Here is a 12602-nt window from a genome sequence, read left to right on the forward strand (position 1 = left end):
CAAATCACTACATAGTATAAAACAAAGTCACTTTCTCTGTCCCTATGTCCCTTTGTATGCTTAAATCTTTGAAACTACGCAACGGATTTTGATGCGTTTTTAAATAGATAGATTGATTCAAGAGGAAGGTTTATATGTATAATAACATCCATTAAATAGTGGAGAAGTACTGTTATTTTTGAGGTTTCTAATGTGATGTCGTAAATAATTACATTTCTTACATTGCAAACGCAGGCTGAACCCTACGAGTTTTATCAAAATAATGTACTAAGTATTGTACACATTGAAAAGGTCTACAGAAAAGTCCGTGATGGTATATGTCTATCTCTTATGGATAACCCACATTTTTATATACAACATTCACAGATTTTCTGTAGTGTATTTAGTATCAGCATTGCACCCATGCGAAGCTGGGGCGGGTCGCTAGTATAATAGATTTCATTGTGCTGATTAGCTATAAGTGTCTTTTTCTAGCGTTAATAAACATTTCATTTCAATAACATAAACCCAGTTATAATATAGTACGGGAACATCTGGTTTTACTCTAGAATTACTCTTAGTTTTGTGTGTGACTATAGATTACATCGTAATGTATTGAACTAGAACTGGTGCCCGTTTGCTTCAGTGAATTTTCAATACCCTCAAGTATAATATTTTCGTACTTGAATTGTTATTAAAATGCGGTGGCCGTAAATTTATTTAAGTCCTTCCTGAGGTGCAATCACGTCTTTCCCGGCAAGATTAATTACAGCAATCGACGTTTTTAATTAGTTCTGTAATTAACAGCATGCCACGCCTTCCGCGTGAACTAAAACAAATTACTTTTTAATACAATCACTTGGCGGACTTTGATTAAATTGCTACGATCCTGCTGCTCTGTGGAAATAGAAAATTTATTTTATAACATGTAATAATTACAGTTGAAGAAAGATGTACCTACATTGCATTAACGAGTTCAATATAAGAAAGATATTAATGTGTGTCATTCTGAGAAAACGAAGATTTTATTACTATGAGTTGTTGCGATGCCATAACTCTTTCCTTTTGATGGCGCAGGGGAATATTTATGAAAGATAAAAAATTAAGAAATATGGTTTGTAGGCTTTTCAATTTGATTTAATAACTAAAATATTAGATTGACATATAAGCCATTTACTGTGGGTCGATTAAAATTCAATTCTAAATAGAACGTTCGCTCAGCGCTGTTTAATTATGCCAGATTTGATGTTCGCATTATATTATGTTATCTAAAATTGAATACCTATGGCGCATGTGATGCCGCAGGCATGCGTTAATTACTAAATAGATACTATAAGCCTCGCTTTGGTATTTCCTTTTAAAATATAATAAATAGGAATTGTCGGCGTAGTTCGTCACAATCGGAATTGTCACAATTCCCCCGGGATGGCTTTGAGGAAAAATGGTTGCTAACGAGTTCCCCCTCCCCCATTTTTAATCCAAGCCCCACCCCCTGTATCCTTAGCACTTTAAAACCCTTTTGCAATTTTCCTCGCGAACGAATTGATAACAGAAAAAGGAAGATAATAATCCCTTTTTTTATGTGGATTATGTAAATTAACCGTCTCATTAGTTTAGAGGCGAGCTTGTTCGACAGCAGGTAACGAGTTTTCTGATCGAGTTGATGTGGAGGACATTTTAATAAATTGCTCATTATAGCCCCTTTTAAAACAGGAAAAATATAGCTATTATTTATTCATTATTTCATGTTCACTGAAGTATATCCGGACCAACTTGGGTTGGAACAGTGGGGCAAACGGACAGGAGGCTCATCTGATTGTAGACATTGATGACACTCTCAATGCCAGAGAGCTCACGAGTGCGTTGCCGGCCTTTTAAGAATTGTTACGCTCTTTTCTTGAAGGACCCTAAGTAGACATATGTTTAAACCTTAGTAGTTATTTGACAAAATATCTAATTGAACTATTTTCGTCAAATTTTTATTTCTTTTTTCCCTAAGGAACAATTACTGAGCGTGTTCAGCCATTTAGTCTCATTAGCGATTTTTCGATTGAGCGATCGCAGAACCGAATAAAAGACGACAAAGCCTATTGCGAGATCCTAAGAATTTTATCTACATTTGTAAATCTTCCGGACGGAAAATTGCTGTCGTCGCGATTACGTCTCTGACATTATGTAAACTTTGGAAAAATGATAAAATTTGCATTATTTCTTTTGTCTTGAATTTAAAGTTTTTTTTATAGAACAGGGTGTGTGTGTGTTAAATTTAATAAAATAATAAAAAAAAGTGTGCTATATTTAATTTTGTTAAATATTTTTGTATACGCCTTTTCTGGAGCAAGCAGAGACCACACATATCTACTTACTACGGTCCTGATATACCTCTCTCACTTCATTTACTTTCATTAACCATGCATGCTCGTCGGTTATGGGTACTATTAACTGCTCTGTTCTAGTCATCTAAAATTAAGTTCAGGCATCCGCTATATAACCGCATCACCTCAGGATTCCTTTGTATCCTTTTTTTTCTAGAACAAGGGACAAACGGGCAGGAGGCTCACCTGATGTTAAGTGATACCTTGTCTCCATGTCTTCTTTTAACCCACCCTGCTCACGTATCGCACTTATCGTATCATGGTAGGTTACACCACACTTGATTCTAGTTCTCTGTCGCACACAACATTGTTTAATATTTAAATATATATATATTTTTCCACCCGATATTTTATTAATTAATGTATTATTTGTAAGGAATAATGTCATATATTCATTACCAATTATTATGTATATTTTATACCTGACACCGTGGAAGTTAAATCTATAACTTATTAATTCTAAACTAGTCTATCTTTCATACTTCATTTATCATTTTCTCTTTAAGCAGTTTCGTTTGTAATGAAAAAAGATTAGCTTTAGAAAATAGATCATATTTTTATAAATCACATTTTAACTTCCGCTTATTTCATACATAAACAATATCTATTTAGTTTTAATTAATTTTGAAACTGCCGCTTTTTTGTTCGACTTAGCAGGCTCACTGCCGCGTCCCCAGATTGTGTCTCTGTCTATTTTTTTTTAAATATTAATTGAATGATACCATTCATTCTTATCTACATGCACAGTAAGTGTAACATTGAAGTTCAGATTAACTATATCATTAGTGGTTAAAGCTGAATCTTGCGGTAATTGTAATCGTCCACTCTCCGTCCATTAGGGGATGTTCAGTAATGGACCACTTTGTTCCAGCCACGGCCCAACGCCAATTGCCTTTATCAACGGGAACTCTTGTTACAAAATCCATTATTAACATGTAATGCTTTAATGAACATTGCGTCTGACTTTTTATATGTGCTGAACTGTGAGCCAATCATGTTTTTCAGGAATATAACGATGTGATTCTCCGATAGAAAATTAATAATTGTATAGATTAGATTCTGGTAAAAACTTTTTGAAATACCATAGTTATTGTCCCGCGGAATCGTGCCCCAAGCGAAAATTTATTCCGAATAAGTTGACTTATGGGGCAGTCGAAACCGCCTTCAAAGATTCTATTGAATCCCGACCGAATGTTTTTTTTAATAGAGGGATCAATGACCTTCCTATAAGATGGCAAAATTGCATAGATAGCAATGGTACATACTTTGATTTATTAAATATATCATATTATGATTACTATGTTGGTAAAGAATATTGTAAAGACAGTTATGTGTTGGAAATAAATTTTATTTACTTAAATTATTTTATATGTTGACGGTTCGTGTACTGAAGAATTGTTAATCTTAAGTAATTCAAAAGGAGTAATTTTTACTTAATGCAATTCTGAGTAACAAATAACAATTTCATAGTATGAGACATTCTATGGTAATTGTGTTCGTGTGATCTTCTTAGCATAGCACACCATCCGTATAAAGCACTGTTCACACGTATTTTGAGGTTTAACGACATTTATGATCATAACAGACATAGTCTTACGTGAGAACTTATATACTAAAAAAAATATCACGACGATAAACTCTTTAATAGCCGGCAACGCACTCGAGCGAGCCCTCTGGCATTGAGAGTGCCCATGGGCGGCGGTATCGCTTAAAATCAGGTGAGCCTCCTGCCCGTTTGCCCACTGTTCTATAAAAAAAAACTTAAAGAGTTTCAAAGATTCGCGAAGTTGAACTGGATTGGACCTTCATTTACGTAGAGAACTGGTATTAAATAAAAAATAAAATAAAAAAGCCTCTTTATTTCCTACAAATATAACTACTAGATAATATTTACTATTACATTATTTTATTGTATTATTAGCTGGCTTGGTTAGATTTTAGTATACTTAAATAATATAATTTGTAGGAACCCCATTATTGGGTGAAGGCCTCCTCCAAAGATGCCCATTTGTATCTGTCCTGTGCAGTCTGTTTCCAGTTTGGGCTGGCTACTTTTTTGATCTCATCATCCCAACGAGTATGTGGTCTTCCTCGATTTCTTTTACCTTGAGGTCCATTCCAAAAGGTCACTTCTGTGGTCCATCTTCGGTCTTTAAGCCTCGCGACATGGCCAGCCCATCTCCATTTAAGTTTTTGTGCGTATTTCAGTGCGTCTGTAGCTTTGGTTTTTGATCTTATTATTGTGTGTCGTATTTTGTCTGATTTCTTTAGTTTAAGCATGCTGCGTTCCAGTCCTCTTTGACAGGTGGTGATAAGATTTTTTACTTTTGAAGTGAATTTCCAGGTCTGGCAACCATAAGTCAAACTTGGAAGAAGGTTAGAATTCATAATTTTTGTTTTTATGGTAATAGGCAGGCCACTTTTAAAGATTTCCTTTAAACTCCAATATTTATTCCAAGTTTGTTGTATTCTTCTTTTCACTTCTAGTTCGTTATTTTTCGGATGAAAACTAATTTGCTTACCTAGATAGATGTATGAATCTGTATATTCGAGTGGCACATTATCTATTGTTAATATTCTTCTCCGCCGATTTGTCATTGCCATAGTCTTAGCGAGATTCATTTTCAGACCCACCTTGATACTAGCCGAATGTAAAGTTTCCATCATTTGTTGTAACTGGGTGCTGGATTCTGATAACAGCACTAGGTCATCTGCGAATCTTAAGTGACTTATGTATTTGTCTTTTATATATAGGCCTGACTTACTCCAATCTATCTTCCTGAAGATAGTCTCCAGAATTGCTATGAATATTATTGGAGATAAGGGGTCGCCTTGCCGTACGCCTCTTTCTATAGTAAAACTTGGTCCTAGAGATTCTAGCTTAATTTTGCCCGTGTTGTTTTTGTATACGCTCTTTATGACTTGTATGTATACGTCTTCAACTCCCTGCTGTTTTAGGCTTTCCCATATACTTACATGTGTTACTGTATCGAATGCTTTTTGATAGTCAATAAACGCTATGTATAGCGGTCTTTGTTGTTCTTGGTACTTTTCGATGATTTGTTCTAGTGTGTGTATATGGTCCACAGTTGAGAAACCTTTCCTGAAGCCTGCTTGCTCTATTGGTTGTTTTAATTCCAATGTGCTGCTGATTCTTTTATTTATAATGGCTGAGAAGAGTTTGTAGAGGCTCGGGAGTAAGCTTATTGGTCTGTAGTTGCCAATATCTTTCGGATCACCCTTTTTATAGATGAGTATGATGTCCGATTCAGACCATTGTATGGGCGTTTTAGTCTTTTGCAGTATTAAGTTAAATAGTTCCGCTAGTGGTCCAGCTAATGTTTTGTGTGCTAGTCTTAATACTTCATTTGTTATGTTGTCCGGTCCAGGGCTTTTTCCCAGTTTTAAGCTATTTATTGCTTCTTGGACTTCCATTTCGTCCACTGGTTTTATACTTATTTCGTCGTTATTTTCGTTGGTGCTTGAGATGTTATTATTTTGGATGTTATCACTGTATAACTTTCTATAGAAATCTGTCGCCGCATTGATAATGGCAGTGCGCTTGCACAAAGTTCTGTTGTCTTTACTTAATCCTCCTATCCAGGTTTTGTTCGTTCTAAGTTCCTTAAAGGCCTTCTTTGTGCTTCCTGTGTGTTGTAGATGTCTTTCTATAGTATTTTCTCTGTATTTAGCGTAATCTCTTTTTATGTATTTATTTGTCACTTTGTAGAGGGCGGAAAGCTCATTTCTCATTGATCTCGATTTATTATTTCTTTCTTGTAGTTCTTTTCTTCTTTTTAGTAATAGAGCGGTGCGATCTGATAGTATTTTGTGGTGTTTGTGTGGCTCTCTTCCCTTTTCTCGAGCTTTTTGCAAGCTTTGGCTAATAGCATTTACTATTTTGTCGTGATAAGTTTGTATTGATGTATGTTTCAAGTTGTAAGAAGGGTAGGGTAGCATTGAGGTTAAGTTATTGTTATATCTTACTACTTCGTCTTTGGTCTTCAGTTGAAAGTTGATTTTGCTTGTAAATTTCACTCTACTTTGTTTTTGTTTGGCTATTTTTAATGTTGATCTAATTAATCGGTGGTCTGACGGATAGTTTAAATTCAGGACTTCAAAGTTATTGAATAGTTTTGGTTGGTTGGATAGTATATAGTCGATCTCATTTTTGTGTTGTCCATTTGAGGATCGCCACGTCCATCTCCGGCTACGGTTTTTCTTGAAGCAAGTATTGATGATTGTTAAATTGTGTTCAAGTGCGTAGTCGACAAGTCTCTGTCCTCTATCGTTTCTTTCACCGTCCCCATGTTGATGCACTATTAAGTATTCACCTTCTTTAGGAGCCCCTACCTTCGCATTAAAGTCGCCCATTAGTATAATGTTCTTATGTGTTATTTCCATAGCTTTGTCGATAGTTTTATAAAATTCCTCTATTTCTTCTTCTTTTGCGGATTCGGTGGGTGCATATACCTGTATAATGGATATCTTAAATTCGTGAAGTATTAAATTTAGCATTGCCACTCGATCTGTTAGGCCGATGAAGCTTTCGATGTTGTTTTTAAGAGACTTCTTAATGATGAAGCCCACTCCAAATTTACCTGGTGTACTACCAATGTAGCAGAATATTAAGTTGTCATATTCCTCTATTTTATTACCAAGTCGTCTGATCTCTGAGATACCGATTACGTCATAATTGATATTTTTTGTTGCTTCATTTAACTCCAACCAGCGTTCATGTGAAGATAGGGTCCTGACGTTGTAAGCTGCGATTTTTAATTTGGTTGTGTTTTTGTATTGTCTCATCACCGTCTGTGTGGCTTTTTTTGGAGGGTTTTGGTCGTACTCTCCCGCGGTGACCGGCCGTATTGGGAGATTTGAGGTTGGGAGAGGGGCCGATTTTGATTGCTATTCAGTGTTGTGTTGTGATGTATTCGTTTGGCGTTGAGTTGTTTCTGCTTGAGTGAGGATTAGTTTGGGCTTTTGTATAAAATAGTTCTTCATGCTTCCTTTGTTTTTCTTAGGTGGTTGCTTTTTAGCTTGTTGAACACCTTGGCTGCCGGGGTGAAGTGTCTCCGGGGATTCAGAGAGATTTCTTTTGTTTGACTGTTTATACAACGGTTGTTTGTTGTTCAATATAATAATTTTGTCGTACTTTATAAAGGCAGTATTGCCTGCATCTTTTTCTTTTTGAACTTGGACTTGAAGTTCTCTACGCTTATTTAAAATTTCGATTGGGTAGTCTTCTTTTAGGTAATAAGAAGTATTTTGGAGGTAATGTTTATTTTTTTGGATTTTTAATTTGAATCCCAATGTGTTGAATGTTATTACTATAGGTCTAACTTTTTCGCCTTTTTTCCCCAGTCTTCTAACAGCTTCTATATTGTGAGTTTCGCATGAAATTTTGATGTATGTATTTATTATGTTTATGACCATTTCTTCGAGTTCATCGTATGACTTTTCGCTCTCATCTACGCCAAACAAGATTAGATTTTTGCGTCTAAACTGTCTTTCTAGGTTGTTTATTTTTTTTGTTTGTTCTTCTAGGTTTTTCTCCAAAAGCTCGTTTTTTAGTTCTAAGTGATTAAACTTCTCGTTGAGGCTGTTGATTATTGTACATTTAATATCTTCTTTCATATCTAGCATGTCTTGTTTTTGTTGCTTTATATCTTGCTGCATGATAACTAACATATTTTTTATTTCCTCCATCGCCTGTTATGATGCACTTAGTGCCCTCTATGAAAGATGTATATATATATTTTATATTCAATTTTGATATTCTTATATTAAAATTAAGTGTTCAATATTTATTGAAAAATAAATTTTTGAAAGTTATTTTTCTCTAGAGTGATTCGAACTCGAACCCAATGGGAACGTCACCGGCACCGCAAGCTATTTGACTAAGTGTCTTTACTGCATTTGCTTGAAAATATCGTACAAGTTACACGCGTCACAGACATTAAATGAGTTATATTAAATGAGTCAGTCTTGACACTTGTGTCGTTATTTTTTGCAAAAATTAGTTCACTTCACATCACTACACTATTTCACTTTAATGTTGTTCATTGTGCACAATTCCTGCATTTTACGTATTCTTTTCAACATAAGTTATCTACAAAAGTCATTCGTTTGAAGCGTTGTGACTTTGGCGAATTATTTATGCTTTTACAATGTTTCTCGGCGGAATAACATTTACACTTTTTTATCTCGAAATATTACACCACTTTTCCTGAACTGGTATTACTCAAGAGATAATATTAGTCTTAATTTAAATACTGCTAGGCTGTCTGCACTTTTATATTTTGTTAAAGTTACTAATTTAGTTTAGTTGCACTCTCCCAATGAAAATAGTGATTAGATTTAGTAGATCATGAGAGCGTCGTGAACTGAAAATCTTCTGAATTTGATTAATTTCAGTGAAAGTACCATACCATATCAAATTTACAGTAGTATTAGTTTATAAGTAGTTCCATTAACTACGGATGGACAATGGCAAAAACCCCGAAGTTTTGAAAATTATTCCAATATCGCTTATACAATAGAAAATTGTGTAAACGCCCTGATGGCTAACCGCATTCGGTGGCCACAGTACGTGCTATGTGGAACTCATAGCTTCAAGTGTCGCTGTAGTCTAATCAATAATATGCTGTTACTACATTTTGAAATATTTGACGTTTAAAAACACCGAAGAAGAGGTTATTAATTAGATTTTCTAGAAACAAACTACTCTCTATCATGTTATGAAGAATATATGTCTGATATATAGTTGAAATTGACTTTTTAAATTAGTAAATTACTATCTATCTAATCTTAAACAATCGTATTAGTTAAATATATTTTGCCCCAAACGGGTAAACCTTCCCACTATAGTATTCCGAACCAATACAAGGTTCTTCAATAAAACGTCGTAAAAATTCTTGTAGAGGAGGCAGCGCACTTGGGAGTCTTCTGGCGATGTGAGTGTCCATGGGCACTTAACAGGAGATATGTCTCCAGCCCATCTGCCCTACAAAAAATATATATTATTTACAAAAACACTTACTTCTATCTTATTGCAGTGCAAACATAATTTGGTACAAATAAATGATGGTACTTAGAATTTAGTTATGATTTGAGAAAAACAGAAAAAATAGAATTTTAACAGAAGGATTACAATCGATATGCTTGTGAAATGCATAATTGCATATTGATGGAAATTATTTTAAAATTAAATTCTTCGAAAGGACCTTTCGATACTTTGATCAAATATTGGATGGAGTATTCAATACTCGTCCTCTATTTAAATACTACTCGTATGCTATACCAAAATTATTTAAAGCGAACATTCGTGAGATCGTCATTCGTGCGTAGATTGTTTAGTTTCTAATTTAGAAGCTCAAGTATTCACACAAAATACATTAACAATTCGATTTTTCGTACCGATTTTGTATTTACAACTGAATATTTCATACAAACGTAGCTACTCCACACTAAGAGAACATGAGCATTATTTGCATAACCAATACACGCTTTTAGCAGTGGTTTAATAATGTAGACAACAAAAAAATTAAAACGACGTACAGTAGTTTCAATATCCATTACCACACAACTGTCAACAGTGCAGTGCATCGCAAACAGCTAGAACCGTCAGCGCTTATGGTACAAGGGAAAGAATGTTGCGATAAATAATTTTTCCTTAAATTAAATATTTTTTCCTTGAATTGATGAAACTACATATAACAATATATATTTGGTTTTTTGTTTACAATCAAATGATCACGTATGAGGCGTACTAAATATTTATTTTTGCCTTTCATAAATACAACCGTATGTGTAGGAATGAATTGGCCGTCGAATATTTTTTGTTTGACAGGAGGCAAACAAGCAGGTGGGTCAGTTTGAATGAAGTGATTACTGCCGCTCTTTTCTAAGTATCTTTTAAGAAATATGTAGCATATTCCGGTTCCACAAAGCGGTGGTTAGTCACATAAAATGCCTTAAACAGCGTTGTGTTGTAAATAAGTTATAGTTCTCTCTAATATGACAAAAGGTTTGTCCTATTGGGAGTTGACAAAAAAGTCAATGTTGTGTGCAAACAAATGTAAGAATGTGAACAAAAGAATCAAGATGAACTGTTGCCTTGCGATTGGCCAAACAGAGTTAATGACATGACACGTCACGTTTTATGACACGTCATATTCGACTATTAACAGTGACAATCAGTGTACGATCTGTTCAAGTCAAAACACAGATTTGAACAGATCGTACACTTATTTCTTAGTTTGTTTTATACTCTCACGAAGAGACGTTTTACATTCTTGCTGTTTGCTTGCTGATATGTATTAAGTCTGAAATAAATGTATTTTTTTTAATTTTATTATTACTTCAATACATTTGTACCATACGCAAAAATCCGATGAGCACTTCAACCGCTACTAAAATAAATTAATAATGTCTCAGCCGTTGTGGTTTTTATAATTATGCTTGTCAACAGTCACAGAGAACACATACGGCGCAGACTTTACTCTGTGCACAGTAATGTACTTAAGCCGATGAAAATGTGTACGCCTTGAAAACTCATTAATTCAATGGCTTTCCTAATTTTATTACACAGCGGCTTAATATGATTAATCATTATCAATTTTAGGATATACTATTTGTCACTAATTTAGAAAGCTTTTAATGGGGTCACTCAGTTCAGTACTTACTTTATCTGTAGCTTAATTGGAGCTTAAGTTCGATTCCTAGTAAAAAAATAGTTGTTTCAAATTCATATTCGAATTCATTTCGAAAATAGTTGTAAAGTTAGCATGACTTAAACCCAAAAATCGACAACATGTACATGTGCACAAATCAGCACAAAAAGCCGCTTGTTAAACTAGTTACAACTACAGGTCTGTATAAAAAATAAAAATAATTAAAGGAACAGTTGCAATCTGAAACCACCGGAAGGGGAAGTACTTTTAATATTATTAATACCCAGTTTTGGCATATTTGTTAAGAATAAGTATATTAATACTATAGTACTCCAAAAAAATTTACCAGAAATTTAGCTATTAGAAAAACTGCGGTCATGTAAATATAATAACAAACAAACAGATTTTCCTTTCAAGTATGAGATATATGGAGCTCAAATAGATTGTAGAAACGATATGAATGTTTTACTTGTCTGTCAGCCGGTCCCATTTAATTTAAGTGTATGCGTACATTACGATAATGAATCTACCACAAACTCTAGTGCTCCGTAAATTACTTGACGTTGAAACTTCAAACATCACTAGTTGGAATTTTCAGAATGAAGATTAAAACGATAAATCTTGTTGTCAAACTTGAAAATATACTCTGCGTCTATAGGAATTACAATTTTTTCTCAAGAAGAAATCGAATCCTTTGCAATATTCGAATGCTCTTTGAGCTGTCCCTAACTATCATCAGTACAGTATTGATTCTATCGCATCTCAGATCATGGTCAAAATTTGCATCGTACTTATTAACTCATTTCAATGGATTGATGATAATTATATTCGCAAGATGGTACTCTCAACCCTTCAAAAAACTAATCGATTACATTGATGCAAATCAAGCTCAGTTTTCGCCTGAAATTGAATATGTTAATATCTTAGAAAGGAAATACAAAACTTTAAAAATAATGCTTATTTGCTACGGAGTTTTAAGTACTTCATTTTTATTTTTTCGTCGTTTAACAGCATATGACGCAGTACCAGTGGACATTCAATTTATTATATTCTATATTAATTTAAGGATTTCCAACTTGAGGTATATATTTGAATACGTCGTTATGTATAGCATTCTTAGTGTACTAACAGTGCATGTTAACTGTATTTCCCGATACGTTGAGGAGAAAGCAAAATTCTATGAAAGTAAAACCGAGACTGAAATTGAAGAGGAAAATGGCAATGAATGCTGTTTTAAAAAATGGACCGTCGCTTATACAAACATTAAAGAATGTTCTAACCTCTTCAATCATATATTTGGCTTTCAGGTGAGCTTATGTTTTTCGAATAAATAAGGTTTATTCTAGATCAAGAGAAAATTTGATTCTCCAACATATAAAAGGCCGTCAACGCACTCCAAAGTTCTCTGGCAGTGAGTTACCGTGGGCGGCGGTATCATTAAATATCTGAGCCTCCTGCCCACTTGCCTTCTACCCTCTAAAAAAATATTAATAAGTTTTTATCGCTCAGACGAATGTTTTTCTTAAATGTTTGTAGGTATGCATGATTTATAGTATTTTTTTGTTTTTAGATG

The 12602-nt window shown here is 34.2% G+C and overlaps 1 protein-coding gene across 1 annotated transcript; it reads right to left on the minus strand.

Annotated features, from left to right (window-relative positions):
* Positions 1–6881: 6881 nt before the first annotated feature.
* LOC111002348 lies at positions 6882–8578 on the minus strand. Its single transcript, XM_045631474.1, has 2 exons — positions 8293–8578; positions 6882–8090 (listed from the first exon to the last, which is right to left on the minus strand). The coding sequence occupies exon 2, from the start codon at positions 8061–8063 to the stop codon at positions 7263–7265; it is 801 nt and encodes a 266-aa protein (XP_045487430.1). The 5' UTR covers positions 8064–8090; positions 8293–8578; the 3' UTR covers positions 6882–7262.
* Between the last annotated feature and the right edge of the window lie 4024 nt (positions 8579–12602).

Source organism: Pieris rapae, chromosome 15, assembly GCF_905147795.1.
Source record: "Pieris rapae chromosome 15, ilPieRapa1.1, whole genome shotgun sequence".
Taxonomy (NCBI): Eukaryota; Metazoa; Arthropoda; class Insecta; order Lepidoptera; family Pieridae; genus Pieris; species Pieris rapae.

Coding starts and splice junctions, on each gene's coding strand:
- LOC111002348 (XM_045631474.1), bottom strand. CDS start 8,063: ATGGAGGAAATAAAAAATATGTTAGTTATCATGCAGCAAGATATAAAG.